At 39.4% G+C, this 18,209-nt stretch overlaps 1 protein-coding gene across 1 annotated transcript in view; it reads right to left on the reverse strand.

Annotated features, from left to right (window-relative positions):
• Positions 1-18,209, reverse strand: part of POLR3B (RNA polymerase III subunit B) — a 118,462-nt gene that overhangs the window by 75,417 nt on the left and 24,836 nt on the right. Inside the window, exons 10-12 of the mRNA XM_055574888.1 lie at positions 15,331-15,453; positions 5,335-5,454; positions 2,933-3,067 (exon numbers count right to left, since the gene is read on the reverse strand). Coding sequence (XP_055430863.1) covers positions 2,933-3,067; positions 5,335-5,454; positions 15,331-15,453 — 378 coding nt within the window. The remainder of the gene's footprint in view (positions 1-2,932; positions 3,068-5,334; positions 5,455-15,330; positions 15,454-18,209) is intronic.

Here is an 18,209-nt window from a genome sequence, read left to right on the forward strand (position 1 = left end):
CAACTTCCTGTGAAAACTGGCAAAGGGACTTGAATAAGTATCCTGAACAGAAGCAAATGCCCTTAACCTTTAACCACAAAAGCTCAGCTCTGTTTTAATTAGTCCCTTACACTTAAGACTTTTGTGTCTCAAATTGCAAAAAAGTTTTTTTGGGGATCCTAGATGAATTTGTTGTAGCCCCCTGATTCAAGTACAAGGAAATGCTCCAGTGCTAAACAAGTAAAGAGTAAGAGCACACTCAACAAAACTACGGCCTCATTAATAAATTTCTCCACCCCTCAAATTTCTTCATAAGAGAAATAACGTGCTCCAGTTCACAGAGCAGTAAGAAGCTACAAGGTCTATTCCCACAATAAGCCACACTATTTAGGTCAAGAGTAAAATGATGAAAAGGGATGGAATGTTGGTGATATTATAATATTCAATACCTCTCACTGTTGGCATGAGGCCTTTCAGCCTGCCTAAGACAGGAGCACTAAAGAGCAAATTATATTTAAGAAAAAATGCTGACAGCTCATCAATTGATTTTCAATGAAAATGCTAAAAAAAAAAAAATTAATAAAGAAGTTAAGCTGCTGAAATACAGTTTCACCAATTAGCTTAATGTCAGAGAATTCTAATTAGGCGTCTTGAGATTGCTATTTAGTGTTTAAGCCTTCAGAGTGCCAAATTCTCCTTTTCACACAAACTGGTTGCAAAATTAAAGACATTAGGCAGCCTTAATTACATTATCAGAACAGCTGGGATTAGGCAATCTCTGAAGTCAAGACGGCATTCTTTTGTCACCGGGTGGAAATCCCTGGCTTTCCAGGGTGCCGGATTTTGGTGCGGTTCCATATCTCACGCATACAAAGCAAGCTGCATTAGAAACAAAAAAATCTGCAGACAAAGAATAGAGTAATGCTCAGCAAATAATGAACACATTACCGAAAGAGAAAAGGTAGGTGCAAAGATTAAGCCTGAAACCGGTAGGTTTTGCTAACACCTCTATTGGCGGCCAGCCGGCCAGCCCTCTGGTGGCAGTGAGACTGACGGAAGGCTCTGTGAACCTGCCTGGCCAGTGGATACAGCTCTGTTATCTAAAGCTGAAGCACATTCATACTCCCTCATCCCATGGGGTGTGAAATTAGCAGCTATTGTTTTTACACATTTTTGCCAACACAATGCCTTTTATGTTCTTACACTGTTTATAAAGCAATGTTTTCTTGCACATGGGAACCCTCTTTTTAATTCTAATTTTTTAAGCAACAGGACAGTCTTTTCCTCTCCCCTCTCAACTCCATTCCTTAGTCCTCCAAAGAACCAACATTTTTTTTAAAGGACTAGTTGAACATCAAGATTTCTTTTCTAATTATAAAGATCTGTAAAAATTTGGGATTGTTGGCAGCAGGGATACACACAATCAATCCCCTGAACTGTGGTCAATCTGAAGGTGGCCAAGCGCCCACCTGTTAGCCTTAGCCATTGACCAAATAACTTCCCAAGTATGCCAGGTGTTAATTTTTTCCTCAGAAAAAACTGATACAATTATAATTCCAGTTTTTTACATTTTAGACGTGGTAATTAATACCTGGTGTTATGATCCCAGCCACCATCACTCATCTGGAATACTGCCACAGTCTCCTAACCGGACTTTCTTGGCAGGTTCATCTACAAATAAGATCTTTTAAACTGAAATTGATGGTGTCACTTCCCTGATTATAACTCTCTTGTGATTCTCTACTGCAGGAGCAATTAAATCCAAACCCCTTCCCATGGCGTATGATGCTAGTTCTCCAATGTCCTCTTTCACCACCCTCACACCTCACACTCCAGAAACACTGGTCCTCTTCCAGTTCCTCCAATAAGGGCACTGCCTGAAGACATATGTTGCTCGTGCAGGTCTCTTAACAGAATTCAGTTCCAGAGGTTGTGTGAGACTGGATTCTCCTCTCAAGTCTCAGCTGGAATGTCTGAGGGCTCAGCTTAAAATATATATCACTTTTTCAAAGAGATATTAAATTAACTGACTGATTTAATCAAGAGATTGATTCTAAGATGACTGAGTTGTTGGAATGAGACCAGGATTCTAAAATAGCTGTTAAGGTTCGAGGATGTAAATGAAAAGATGGTTGTGATGAATAAACAAATAAGAAATCTCAGTAGAGAAACAGAAGCTAAAAGTACCAGAATGAAATTTCTAGAACTGGAAACACAACATCTAAAGTAAAAAATTAATTGGGTCAGTGTAATAAGCATGTTACAGACAACATAAGAAAAATTAGGGAACTTGAAAATAGATCAATAGAAATTATCCAACCTGAAGAAGAGTGCTAAACTGGGGGAAAAAAAAAAATTAACAGAGCCTCAATATCAAAGGGTCAAACAAGATAATTTGAGTTAGAAGGACAAGAGAGAATAATATAAAAAAGATATTTGAAGAAATAGGTTCCAAAAATGTCTCAAATTTAGACATAAATTTACAGTCTGAAGAATTTAGTAAACTCTAAGTAGGACATTAACAGAGACCACCACATCAAGGCACTTCTTTTAAGCCCCAAGATAGAAAAGGGACCTTTGTCTGTCTTATTTTTCCTCTATACCCAGTTTGTATAACTATGCCTGGCATATGGTAGAAGTTTAATAGATATCTGTTAACTGAATAAATGATACTACTTAATATCATACATCACTTTCTACATTAAACACAATGAGAGTAAATAAACATCTCAATAAAGATATAATATAGGTAACACTACTAACATATTTAGAGAGCTAAGAGTTTTCATAGTTCAAGAAATTCTTAAGTCAAAGAGATAGTAAGTCACATATGAATGTTTATATTCCAATATACAAACCTATATTCCATTCAACTGTTTCTTCCTATATAAAATGAATAGTAAATTAATTTTTATTGAGGAAAATAAGATTTGACATAAAATAGTTAAATCACCTGTCCTGCCAACTCCAACCTCTTGTTACCATAATAATCTCTGTCATCAACTTTATTATCTCCTTGGGCCAGAATTACTCTTCTCACCATCACTGCAGTATAGATACATTTGGCTCGGAAATTGAATTCTTTAACCTGTAATTCAGAAATTAGAGAAAAATGTTTAAGACTCTACACATTAAAATTTAAGGTGCCTCAAGAAAATAACCAATGCTATAATATTTAAATAAGAAAAAAATGAATTGTTACGATTCTCCTTATTCAAAAAATTCCACCAGTCTATAAACTTTCTAAAAACTGAGATGATGACTTTCCATCTTTGTACTCAGTACTTGTGGCAGTTTTTCTTCAAAGATGACCACCATCAACTCCTTCCCTCCCTATATGTTTCACGCCATTCCTTCATGAAGAGGTGGAGTTAATCACCATCTTTGGGTTGGCTTGTAAACTAGCAGCTTCCACTTCTTTCCTTTTAAGAGTCCTGAAGCACCAAATAAGAAGTCTAGGATACTCTGCTGGGGAGAAAAGGGCCACTTGGAAAGGCAGTGAGGAGTCAGAGATGTGACTGGTGACACATCTTTGATGTTCAGCCCAGTCAAGCCTTTGGATGACTCCACCCTCAGCTGCTATCTGTCTGCAACTTCATAAGACTCATGTCAAGAACCTCCTTCCTGGGACCTCCCTGGTGGTCCAGTGGTTAAGAATTCTCCTTCTAATGCAGGGGACACAGGTTTGATCTCTGGTTGGGGAACTGAGATCCCACATGACATGATGCAGTTAAGCCTGTGAGCTCCAACGACTAGGCCCATGTGCTCTAGAGCTATGTGGCACAACTAAGACCTGATGCCGCTAAATAAATAAATATTAAAAAAAAAAAGAACCTCCTTCCCTATCACTGAGCCCCTTAAGACCTGAGAATCCTGAGAGAGAGCAATAAACAGTTCTCTCAAGCTACTAAGTTTTGGAAATATTTGCTGTGCAGCGATAAATAACAGGAATGGTACTAAAACACTGTCAGAACTCAGCAAGTATCTATGGAATAAATGAACAGATTGATAAGTAAATTGCTGCAAATGTTCTTTTCAATTTTCTCTTGTACAACTGAAATCTACATAAATGAATCTGGCCCAATCAGTAAGTTAAATCAAAACTGGCGAAATCATTGCACTGGTTTATTTGGAGAGACAAAAATCTTAGATAAGTAGGTAAATTCTTTCTCTACATTCCAAACAATGAATACTGAGAGTAGTCTAAGTTTCTGTCAGTTCTAAGGAATATTTTATAGGCTTGTTTATAAAGAATTCATATTAGAAAATTTGTTTTACTTTCCTAATTCTCTGAATCAGATCAAGGGCACACACAGATTGCAGCAAAAGGGCAAAATCATAGACCCACGTTATTTGGCTAACAAGGTGTTTCAAACTAAGAAAGCTGTATCTTCATGTGTTTAGGTGGTCACTGTTCACTTCTACTGTTCCCTCAGCTTTTCATTATTCATAATCAGCCCCTGAAGGTAGAGTGTGCAATTCTTAAATTAGATCATTTGTGAATAATACACATGCTAAAAGTCAACATAAACCAGACTACCAGATAAGTCTGACTAACAATTTTACAACTTAGAAAGAGTACATATGTATTAAGTGAGGATAGGGGAAGAATGACTCTTGCCAATATGGCTGAACTCTGTTTAATAGTAAGTTAATAAAAATAAATATTAAGCACTGGTTCAAGAGTCAGAAGATGGGATTCTAGCTCTCTCTCTCTGACCACTAACCAGCTGGATGACAAGAAAAATCATCCAGCTTTTCTGGACCTGAGCATCTGCATTCTAACGATGCATTCTAAAGCGAAGGAGACTGGACAATGTGAGCTCAAGGTCTGGAAGATAAGCCCATCTACTATTTTAATAAGTATCTATGGCAGTGATGGTAACATAACAATGAGAATGTACATAATTCCACAGAAACATACACATAAAAAGAGTAAATTTTATTTTTTGTATGTTTTACCACAATTTTTCAAAAAGTTACACATATAGGCAAGGCACTGTAAGGTTGTTTTTAATTTATTTAAAAATATCTAAGACACCATCTCTGACCTTCAGAGATGAAACCTAGCAGCATTGCTAATATATATTTGAATATCAAAGAAAAAACTAAAATTTTGGATTGAAAGAAGAATCAAGACAATAAACATGATCAGATGATGACATAATATAGCAACATTCTCTAAGTAAACTGTTGATAATGGAAGATTATTTCCTGGCAGTCCATCGGAGAGTCCTCTTTAGGCTTCTCTCTTTTCTTATGGAACTAGACTTTAATTAATGTAAACCTGTACTCAAACAGAAGTTCATGGATACCACAGTGATCAGTATTCACAATTGCAAAGGGTTTACTCACTGGTACGTGGGTCAGAATGGTAGAAGCCAGGAGCTCTCTTGCTTCTTCTATTTTGGTTTTCTTTGGGCCACCTCCCCACATCCTTTGCCTTCTGACTTTGTTCCCTATATATTTTAATGCCTATTAAAAAACAGAATATATTACAATAATGTCTGAATGACATCAGAGAGAATTTATTAAGTAGCTACCCATACATAACAATAAGCAAAAAAGACAAGGACCCTTATAAAGAAAACTGAATTGGTCCTAGTTTTAAAAAAAAAAAAATTTGTCATAAACCAAGGCAATGGCACCCCACTCCACTACTCTTGCCTGGAAAATCCCATGGATGGAGGAGCCTGGTGGGCTGTAGTCCATGGGGTCGCTAGGAGTCGGACACGACTGAGCGACTTCACTTTCACTTTTCACTTTTATGCACTGGAAAAGGAAATGGCAACCCACTCCAGTGTTCTTGCCTAGAGAATCCCAGGGAAGGGGGAGCCTGGTGGGCTGCACAGAGTCGGACACGACTGAAACGACTTAGCAGTAGCAGCAGCAATGACAAAATAGTTCCCTTTTTATAATTTGTTTTTTTTTACTATAAAATTGATACAGGACAATTGTAGGAAGTTTAGAAAATACAAAGGAGATGAGTAGTTTGGCCATCAATCCTCCACCCAAAGAGAATCCTGTCGACAGTTAACACTTTGGGTGAGTATTCTTTTGGGGGTAGGGGGAGTACTTTCTCTCCTCAAAAAGGAATCACACCATGTATGACTTCTACCCTGAAATCTACAAAGCATTGTTGTGAGAAGACAAAACCTAAATAAACTGAGGGTTATGCCATTTTCACTGACTAGAACATTTAATATAGTTAAAGATGGCTTGCTATTAAAATTCTCTCCAGATTGACCAAAAGATGTTTTATTGTTAATTACACAATTAAAGATGATTTTTATTGTTAATTATACTCCTGACAGGTTTGTTAAAAAACATAAATTGATTGGATTTCAAAATTTCTATGGAAAAACAGAAGACCTAGAATAGCTGAAAACAGTGTTGAAACAGTCAGAAGATTTTACATGATTTCCACTATAAAGGAAGACAGTAAGCACACAAAAAGTAGTCAACCCTATTAGTCATCTGGAAAATGCATGATTAAAATCACAATGAAATACCACCAAAACAAACTGGAACAGCTAAAGTTACAAAGACTAACAATACTGAATGCTGGTGAGGACGTGAAGCAACCAGAACTCTCAGGCATGGCTGGGGGGACTGCAAAATGGTACCCTCACATCTGGCAGTTCTGACTTGATACAAGTTATATACACAACTTAGTATTTTTTAAATTTTTTATTTTGGGTTGGGGTTTAACCAATTAACACTGTTGTGATAGTTTTAGGTGAAGAGTAAACGGACTCATCCATACATATACATGTAGCCATTCTCCCCCAAACTCCCCTCCCAACCAGACTGCCATGTAATATTAAGCAGAGTTCCACATACTGTACAGTAGGACCTTGCTGGTTATCCATTTCAAATACAGCAGTGTGTACATATCAGTCCCAAACTCCCTAACTATCTCTTCCCCGATCCTTCTCCCCATCAGCAACTGTAAATTTGTTCTCTAAGTCTGTGAGTCTTTGTTTTGTAAGTTCACTTGTATCATTCATTCCTTTTTAGATTCCACATATAGGGATGCCATACAATATTTCTCCTTCTCTGTCTGACTTACTTCAGTCAGTATGACAATCTCTAGGTCCATCCATATTGCTGCAAATGGCATTATTTCATTCTTTCTAATGGCTGAGTACTATTCCACACAACTGCATTTTGATCCAGCAATTCTATTCTTAGGTATTTATCCATGAGAAATGCCAAACTGTCTAGGCAGAGACTTAGACAGGAATGTTTATGGCAGTTTTATTCATAACAGCCAAAGAGTGAAACAAACCAAATGTCCATCAACAGGAAAAGATAACAAACTGTGCTATATTCATACAATGGAACACTACTCAACAATTAAAAGGAATGAAGAACATGGATACACGACATAATGGGGAAACACTTGGATGAATCTAAGTCAATACGTTCGACAAAAGAAGCTGACAAAACAAGAAGTAGATACTGCATAATTCTTTACCCAAAGTTCTAGAATAGGCAAAACTAATCTATGGTGAAAAAAATAAGAAAAGTGGGGAAAAACGGAGGTGAAAACTGATTAGAAGAGGCATGAGGGAATTTTCAGGGGTCATGGAAATATTCTGTATCTTATAAAAAGTATACAATTAAGACTTGTATATTATGTGTATATACACTTTACCTAAAAAGTGAAATGCTAAAAACTAATCATATGACTGATTTGTGTTGCCACTCAGCAGGAACCAACACAACACTGTAAAGCAATTTTCCCCCAAAATTAAAATAAATTTAAAAAACTTAACCAAGTAATAGGTGAGGCAGAGACAGAGTTTTAGATGAAACAAGAATAGCAAAGTTTTTATGTTTTTAATATTTATTTATTGAGCTCCACCAGGTCTTAGTTACAGTTGCACGGAATCTTCCATCTTTGCTGTGACATGCAGGATCAAGTTTCCTGAACAGGGATTAAACCCAGGTCTCCTGCATTGGGAGCATGGAGTCTTAGCCCCTGGACCACCAGGGCTAAGTGTTTTTCATGTTGAAGCTAGGTGACAGGAACATGGGGGTTCACAATACTATTCTGTATACTTTTTATATTTTGAAATTTTTCCATAAAAAAAGTTTGAAAACATCATGTGGTTCTTATTATTTTGTAAGAGGAATGAGCGCATTAAAAAAAATACCAAAACACTGGTTTCCATTTAGTCATAAGAAAGGACTGGTATCCCTGATTCTTTATCCTGGAATTCCTGCTGCCAGTTTCCTGCCTGGGAAAATTTCTTTTCCATGCTTCAAAAACTAGATCAGGTACCACTTCCTCTTTGAAGCCTTTCCTAACCCCACTTCTTTCTCTCTGCTCTTTAATTCCTTACATATAAAGAACTGAGTACTTCCATTTGTGTTCATATCACACTGTATTCTGTCTACTTACCTGTATGTCCCACTTGCTGGACATTTTGTCATCTTTTTTTTTTTTATTCCTGACTAAAATAGACCCTGAAACTGACTGGAACATCTCTGTTAAGACTGGAGATCAAATCTAGAACCTCCCCGGTTTAAAAAAAAAAAACAAGGCCATCAGAGGGTAAGACAAACTAAGACACAAGCTGCAGTAACAAAGCAAGAAGTAGTAACTGAGTAATTGATTGAAGCAAGTCAGCAGATGTTGGGGAACAAGGAACAGACAGGCACTTCAGTTTTCCCTAAACTTAGCTGTCTTTATTAAATTTTGGTCTTTCAATTCCCTTGGGAAAGAGGCTAACGATCCTTCACTTCCCTGAGGAAGAAATACGAATACAGGGGCGCCTTCTGATGCAGCACAAAGTCACTTTTCCCTAGAATAGCTGATGACGTTGCCAGGGCCGCACAGTGTCAGGGCTGGGGTAAGAGCCCAGTTGGCTTTATAAACAAGCCAAGATGCTATCCCTGATGTATCCTTTCCTTCCAAAAAGGTAGTAACTAATTTCTTCCCCATTTTTCAGAGCCCCTGGCAATGATAATGTAAAACATCTGTGACAAATGTAGCAGCAAAAGGGCTTTACGAGCAGAATAAATGCAGGAGTCACTAAAAAGGGAGGCATTAAAAACAAACAAAACATATTTTAAACAATCTACTGAAGTGCCATGTCAAAAGCTCTATTATGTAAGATAATACATTTTTACTTAGAATAACATAAAATATTTGTGTTGCCCTAGAAATGCAAAAAAGCAAAATGGCTGTCTGGGGAGGCCTTACAAATAGCTGTGAAAAGAAGAGAAGCGAAAAGCAAAGGAGAAAAGGAGAGATATAAGCATCTGAATGCAGAGGTCCAAAGAATAGCAAGAAGACATAAGAAAGCCTTCTTCAGCGATCAATGCAAAGAAATAGAGGAAAACAAGAGAATGGGAAAGACTAGGGATCTCTTCAAGAAAATCAGAGATACCAAGGGAACATTTCATGCAAAGATGGGCTCAATAAAGGACAGAAATGGTATGGACCTAACAGAAGCAGAAGATATTAAGAAGAGGTGGCAAGAATACACAGAAGAACTGTACAAAAAAGATCTTCATGACCCAGATAATCACGATGGTGTGATCACTCACCTAGAGCCAGACATCCTGGAATGTGAAGTCAAGTGGGCCTTAGAAAGCATCACTACGAACAAAGCTAGTGGAGGTGATGGAATTCCAGTTGAGCTATTTCAAATCCTGAAAGATGATGCTGTGAAAGTGCTGCACTCAATATGCCAGTGCATTTTGAAAACTCAGCAGTGGCCACAGGACTGGAAAAGGTCAGTTTTCATCCTAATCCCAAAGAAAGGCAATGCCAAAGAATGCTCAAACTACCACACAATTGCACTCATCTCACACACTAGTAAAGTAATGCTCAAAATTCTCCAAGCCAGGCTTCAGCAATACGTGAACCGTGAACTTCCTGATGTTCAAGCTAGTTTTAAAAAAGACAGAGGAACCAGAGATCAAATTGCCAACATCCGCTGGATCACAGAAAAAGCAAGAGGTCCAGAAAAACATCTATTTCTGCTCTACTGACTATGCCAAAGCCTTTGACTGTGTGGATCACAATCAACTGTGGAAAATTCTGAAAGAGATGGGAATACCAGATCACCTGACCTGCCTCTTGAGAAATTTGTATGCAGGTCAGGAAGCAACAGTTAGAACTGGACATGGAACAACAGACTGGTTCCAAATAGGAAAAGGAGTATGTCAAGGCTGTATATTGTCACCCTGTTTATTTAACTTCTATGCAGAATACATCATGAGCAACACTGGGCTGAATGAAGCACAGGAATCAAGACTGCCGGGAGAAATATCAATAACCTCAGATATGCAGATGACACCACCCTTATAGCACAAAGTGAAGAGGAACTAAAAAGCCTCTTGATGAAAATGAAAGAAGAGAGTGAAAAAGTTGGCTTAAAGCTCAACATTCAGAAAACGAAGATCATGGCATCCGGTCCCATCACTTCATGGGAAACAGATGGGGAAACAGTGGAAACAGTGTCAGACTTTATTTTGGGGAGCTCCAAAATCACTGAAGATGGTGACTGCAGCCATGAAATTAAAAGATGCTTCCTCCTTGGGAGGAAAGTTATGACCAACCTAGACAGTACGTTAAAAAGCAGAGACATTACTTTGCCCACAAAGGTTCGTCTAGTCAAGGCTATGGTTTTTCCAGTGGTCATGTATGGATGTGAGAGTTGGACTGTGAAGAAGGCTGAGCGCCGAAGAATTGATGCTTTTGAACTGTGGTGTTGGAGAAGACTCTTGAGAGTCCCTTGGACTGCAAGGAGATCCAACCAGTCCATTCTGAAGGAGATCAGCCCTGGGATTTTTTTGGAAGGAATGATGCTAAAGCTGAAACTCTAGTACTTTGGCCACCTCATGCAAAGAGTCGACTCAGTGGAAAAGACTCTGATGCTGGGAGAGATTGGGGGCAAGAGGAGAAGGGGACGACGGAGGATGAGATGTCTGGATGGCATCACTGACTCGATGGACGGGAGTCTGGGTGAACTCCGGGAGTTGGTGATGGACAGGGATGCCTGGTGTGCTGCGATTCATGGGGTCTCAAAGAGTCGGACACAACTGAGCGACTGAACTGAACTGAACTGAACTCATATGTTCAAGTCATCAACCATTTTGGACTACCTGTGCCTCTGTAACCTTTTATCAGTTGCAAACAATTAATATTTGCTTTAATCCAGCACACAGAGAACAAGCCATCTCAAACTTCTACTTCCTGTTTGTCTCATGTGAGATACGTTTGTCTTTCTTAGCTAATCACATATTCTCATCTTTTAAAAGAACTTCTCCAGTTCACTTTAGTAACTTTTAGTTAGCCAGTATTTTCTGTCAGTACCTATTTAAGAGGAATAAATGAATGATCTTCCAACCCACTGTTTAACTCCTGCTCAAACAGCTTAACAATGATAGTTATCTGACCAGCAATGATGATGCTTGCAATAATATGAATACCGGATCTCACTGAACCCAATGGGCTATTGTTAAGGTAAATTGTTCTTCCAGGCATTACACAGCTTTAAAGCACTGAGTGTATCTCCCCAAATGTAGCCAATTCCTAAGTATTTAGCATTTTCTCTTCACATAATTACAATGTAATTTCAGTTTATAATGAAGATGCATGTTCACCAATAGTTCACTTTCAGTGAAGACCAAAAATAGAACAGGGCAAAGGCTAACAGAGTTTTGCCACTAGAATGAGAACGCACTGGTCATAGCAAACACCCTCTTCCAACAACACAAGAGAAGACTCTACACATGGACATCACCAGATGGTCAACACTGAAATCAGACTGATTATATTCTTTGCAGCCAAAGATGCAGAAGCTCTATACAGTCAGCAAAAACAAGACTTGGAGCTGACTGTGGCTCAGATCATGAAATGTTTATTGCCAAATTCAGACTTAAACTGAGGAAAGTAGGGAAAACCACTAGACTATTCAGGTATGACCTAAATCAAATCCCTTACAACTATACAGTGGAAATGACAAATAGATTCAAGGGATTAGATCTGATAGACAGAGTGCCTGAAAAACTATGCGTGGAGATTCGTGACGTTGTACAGTAAACAGGGATCAAGACCATCCCCAAGAAAAAGAAATGCAAAAAGACAAAATAGTTTTCTGAGGAGGCCTTACAAACAGCTATGAAAAGAGAAGCAAACGGCAAAGGAGAAAAGGAAAGATGTACCCATTTGAATGCAGAGTTTCCAGAATAGCAGAGATAAGAGAGCCTTCCTCAATACAAAGAAATAGAGGAAATAGAGAAATAGAGGAAAACAATAGAATGGGAAAGACTAGAGATGTCTTTAAGAAAATTAGAGACACCAAGGGAACTTTTCATGCAAAGATGGGCACAATGATGGACAGAAATGGTACGAATCTAACCGAAACAGAAGATATAAGAAGAGGTGGCAAGAATACACAGAAGAACTATACAAAAGACCTTCATGACCCAGTGAAAAATTATGATGGTGTGCTCACTCACCTAGAGCCAGACATCGTGGAATGTGAAGTCAAGTGGACCTTAGGAAGCATCACTATGAGCAAAGCTAGTAGAGGTGATGGATTTCCAGTTGAGCTCTTTCAAATCCTAAAAGATGATACTGTGAAAGTGCTGCACTCAATATGCCAGCAAATTTGGAAAACTCAGCAGTAGCCACAGGACTGGAAAAGGTCAGTTTTCATTTCAATCCCAAAGAAAGGCAATGCCAAAGAATGCTCAAACTACTGCACAATTGCACTCATCTCACACGCTAGCAAAGTAACTCTCCAAGTTCTCCAAGCCAGGCTTCAACAGTATGTGAGCCGTGAACTTCCAGATGTTGAAGCTGGATTTAGAAAAGGCAGAGGAACCAGAGATCAAATTGCCAACATTCACTGGAACATTGAAAAAGCAAGAGAGTTCCAGAAAAACATCTATTTCTGCTCTATTGACTATGCCAAAGCCTTTGTGTGGATCACAATAAACTGTGGAAAATTCTGAAAGAGATGGGAATACCTGACCACCTGACTTGCTTCCTGAGAAATCTGTATGCAGGTCAAGAAGCAACAGTTAGAACTGAACATGGAACAACAGACTGGTTCCAAATAGGAAAAGGAGTACATCAAGGCTGTATATTGTCACCCTGCTTATTTAACTTCTATGCAGAGTACATCATGAGAAACACTGGGCTGGAAGAAGCATAAGCTGGAATTAAGACTGCCAGGAGAAGTATCAATAACCTCAGATATGCAGATGATAACACCCTTATGGCAGAAAGTGAAGAAGAACTAAAGAGCTTCTTGATGAAAGTGAAAGAGGAGAGTGAAAAAGTTGGCTTAAAATTCAACATTCAGAAAACTAAGATTATGGCATCTGGTCCCATCACTTCATGGCAAACAGATGGGGAAGCAATGGAAACAGTGACAGACTTTATTTTGGGGGGCTCCAAAATCACTGTAGATGGTGAGTGCAGCCATGAAATTAAAAGACACTTGCTCCTTGGAAGAAAAATTATGACAAACCTCGATAGCTTATTAAAAAGCAGAGACATTGCCAACCAAGGTACATCTAATCAATGGTTTTTCAAAAAACCATTGATTCAAACCTTCAAAGCTTCAAAAAGCTATGGTTTTTCCAGTAGTCACGTATGGATGTGAAAGTTGGACTATAAAGAATGCTGAGCGCCAAAGAATTGATGCTTTTGAACTGTGGTGTTGGAGAAGACTCCTGAGAATCCCTCGGACAGCAAGGAGATCCAACCAGTCCATCCTAAAGGAAATCGGTCCTGAATATTCATTGGAAGGACTGATGTTGAAGCTGAAACTCCAATACTTTGGCCATCTGATGTGAAGAACTGACTCATCTGAGAAGACCCCGATGCTGGGAAAGATTGAAGGTGGAAGAAGGGGACGACAGAAGATGAGATGATTGGATGGCATCACCGACTCAATGGACTTGAGTTTGAGTAAACTCCAGGAATTGGTGATGGACAGGGAGGCCTGGCGTGCTGTAGTCCATGGGGTCACAAAGAGTCAGACACGACTGAGTGACTGAACTGAACTGAAATCGAAACAACTTCTCCTGATGCTGCCTGCCTGATAACTAGAATTGACTGGTTAACTACAGAAAAAGAAGAAGGCAGTGATAAGAATAATCCTTACTATTTTCTGCTTTGGAATTTATATGTACTTACATATGACAATCAATCTTCCTAAATGTTTGGTTCAGTCTATGAAAATATCAAGACTCATTTCATTTTTCAGAACACATACTAACAGATATAAGGAAAATACTATCTCTATAAACATCCTGGGTGACAAGAAAAAGCAGCATGGAATTTATACCTTATTTAAGCAACCTAACAGAAGAGACAATGTACACGTGGATAAATAAGAACTGTCCATTGTGCTTCTCTATTGTAGGGAAATCCTACCTACCAGCATGGCTATGAGAAGGGTCACTACTGATTTATGCTTAGCAAAGCACCTTACAAACATGTAACTAAAAATCCTGCGTATGGCTATAAGGGCTACCTGTCACATGGGAAGGGAAGTCTAATTATTTTGATTATGTTTAGGATATATAAAGGGGCTTCCAAAGTGACTCATTTGTAAAGAATTCACCTGCCAAGAAGGAGACGTTGGTTCGATCCCTGGTTCAGGAAGATCCCCTGGAGAAGGAAATGGCAACCCACTCCAGTATTCTTGCCTGGGAAATTCCACTGACAGAGGAGCCTGGAGGCTACAGTCCATGGGGCTGCAGAGTCGGACAGGACTTAGTGACTAAACAACAACAAAGCATATATACAGTTCCCTGTCTTCATCTTTGGTCCTAAAATCCACAGGTTCCAGCTGGAAGTGCCTAAGGCAGGTCAATGAAGGCTCTGCAGTGGCAAATGCGTTCTGAGCCTGGGTCTTTCTTGCTGGAAACATTGAAAATTCAGCAAAAGGGTTAGAGACCACATACAACTGGATGCTGAAAGCAACTCGAGGCAGGGAATAAAAAAGAATATTAAAGAGAAAGACGTAAAAAAAAAAAGCTTTCTACACTAGAGGTGCTGTAGTTTAAAAAATTGTGTCACCAGGCAAATACAGAAAAAAAGAATACTTGCTATTTATTACATTAGAACAAAAGCTTCTTGGTCCCTCTGCTTCTAAACTGGACACCAAAGCCGATAATTTGTCTAGGCAGACTCCTCCAATCCCTCAAATAATGAGCCAAAGAAGCTCCTTGACCACTACTCCCATCTCCCCAACATCCACCCCAAATCTCTACCCCCAAAAGTCACTGCATCTGATGCTTTAGCAACGAGCAGCATTAAATCTTCAATTAATTCCCTTTCATAGTGAAGGACAACGTGAAAAGACACACCTGCATCTGTGTGAAAATCTGAGCTTTCTGGCACTCTTCCAGACTGGGCCCAAACGCAGCCATCACGTGCTCCTCTGTTCCGATCATCTGCACAATTTCCTGGTCACTCTCAACACCCATGGCCTAGGAAGGGAAGAAAAGACAGAAAGAGTGTGGGCTTTGTGTTAACTCACTGACATTTGCTTATGCTAATTTGGCATTGTTTGTGGGTATTACTTCTAAGCAAAAGCTAGCTCTTTTCTCAGAAACGGTGCCATCTGGCATTGGCAGTCACAGCCCAAGCTGCAGAAGAACCTGAAACAGAAATTTTGATGAGGAAGAGGAAAAACAAACATTCTCAAGCACTTTCTGCATGTGTACTATCTTCTACAATTTATAAGTATCCAAGGAAGTGCGACGGTAGAGTGGAGACCCTGGTCACAATTACAAAGGCAAACTGAAAAAAGAAAAACAAAACAAAAGAAAAGGCAAAGAGCAGTAAATCAGAAAATATGCACGGCTGAAAATAAACAGAACCCTCAAAAAGTTTTGCCGCAAGACAAAATTTTCTGAGAACTGTCAAATCACGTACCTTTAGGCTCAAAGAATTTTTCCTAGAGGATGTTTTACCTCACTATTCTAGAGATATCAAGCTCTACTTTATGTAGGTTTTTAATGAGATTTTTATAAAACCAAGAACACCCTTAGGTTTAAAAAACCCATTTATCTTTAAGTGTTTCAAGGTGGCAGCCAGCAACGCAGGTCTTTGTAGATTCCATATGGTCATCCTAAGGCTCACTCCTTCACACATTTGCCTGGCATTCTGCCACATCAAGAAATAGAGCATAATCTCACTAAACCTATCCTGGCAGAAAAGTAATCCACTTCTAAGAAGTTAGGGGAAAAGTTACATTTGTATTCAAATTCTTCCTTTACCTTCGCAGAGAAAAGAGAACCAGGGGTACTCGTCTATTAAACTTTGACGATCTAGTTCTTAGCTCTTCTCCACACACGAGACAGGGAAAATCAAATTCTGAGTCTGATGCAGAACACGGAGAGCATCACGCTGGGCACAATGGAAGGGGCACCTCTTCAAAGTTGACAGAGAACGTCAACAGGCCTGACAACCACCAGTGCACATCACCTCCTCCACCTGCGTTTCTTCATTTGTCATCACAGGGCAAACCCGGTCCCTTCCAGCTCCACATTCCACCACTCTACATTTGAATTTTAATAGTCTGTATCATACAAATTCAATTTGGATATCTTAGGATCATATGTAAGCTCACTGAAAGTTTCGAAGCTTGCTAGGACAGATGCTGTTGTTCAGTTGCTCAGTTGTAGTTCAGCCGACTCTTTGCAACCCCATGGACTGCAGTACACCACGCTTCCCTGTCCTTCACCATCTACCAGAGTTTGCTCAAACTCATAGTCATGATGCCATCCAACCATCTCATCCTCTGTCGTCCCCTTCTCCTCCCACCTTCAATCTTTCCCAGCATCAGAGTCTTTTCCAATGAGTCAGCTCTTTGCATCAGGTGGCCAAAGTATTGAAACTTCAGCTTCAGCATCAGTCCTTCCAATGAATATTCGGGACTGATTTCCTTTAGGATTGACTGGTTTGATCTCCTTGCAGTCCAATGGACTCTCAAGTGTCTTCTCCAGCACCACAATTTGAAAGCATCAATTCTTTGGTGCTCAGCCTTCTTTATGGTCCAACTCTCACATCCATACATGACTACTAGAAAAATCATAGCTTGGACCATACAGACCTTTGTCAGCAAAGTAATGTCTCTGCTTTTTAATATGCTGTCTAGGTTTGTCATAGTTTTTCTTCCAAGGAGCAAATGTCTTAATTTTGTGGCTGCAGTCACCATCCACAGTGATTATGGAGCCCAAGAAAAGAAAATCTGTCACTGTTTCCACTTCTTCCCCATCTATTTGCCATGAAGTGATGGGACTGGATGCCATGATCTTAGTTTTTTGAATGCTGAGTTTTAAGCCAGCTTTTTTACTCTCCTCTTTCACTCTCATCAAGATGCACCTCTGCTTGGGTGTGGGCTAAACTTAATGACTCACTTCTATAGATAAAAGGTAGGAACCACTGTATGACTCTGGAGCCTGGGTCACAAAGGTACTGCAGCTTCTTGCTGGCTCCTCTGGGGACCAGTGGCCATGTCATGGAGATACTCCAGCCCCCATGGAAGAGCCAGTAGTGAGGAACCAGGTCTCTTACCCTGAGGGTCAGCCACCTCCAGCTCCAATCCATTCTTCAGATGACTGAGGCCTTAGCTGACATGAAGGAAAGATTTTCATGGCTTCGACTCGTGAAAGACCCTGAGCCAGGACTACTCAGTCTAGCAGGGCCCAAACCCCTGACCAACAGAGACTCTGTTGTGATTTGTCACTCAGCACAGATAACTAATAAACCAACTTTGGGAGTTAAATCCACTAAACTTAATATTTTAAGTGTACAACTTGTTTTGAAAAATTTTTTTGTTTCATGAACAAAATGAAGAAGTTTTCAGGATACAAATCTTTTTTTTATATGTTAATTTTCACGTCAGTTTTCATGTCTTTTTTCTCTGATACAATGCATTTATTCAAATGGACACTAGACAGCAGCTCTAAACACTACACAAATTCATTAAACACAGTCTTCCTGGGACTTCCCTAGTGGTCCAGTGGTTAAGAATCCACCTTTCAATGCAGGGGACAAGGGTTTGGTCCCTGGTCAGGGAACTAAGATCCCACATGCAATGGAGCTACTAAGGCTACGTGAACTAGAGAAGCCTGTGTGCCTCCGTGAAGACCTAGCACAGTCAAAAAAAGAAAAACACACAGACATTTAGTCTTTCATGGATTAAAGAAGAGCAATCCTAAAAAATTATCAGCTGTAA

The sequence above is a fragment of the Bubalus kerabau genome, chromosome 1 (genome assembly GCF_029407905.1).
Source record: "Bubalus kerabau isolate K-KA32 ecotype Philippines breed swamp buffalo chromosome 1, PCC_UOA_SB_1v2, whole genome shotgun sequence".
NCBI lineage: Eukaryota > Metazoa > Chordata > Mammalia > Artiodactyla > Bovidae > Bubalus > Bubalus kerabau.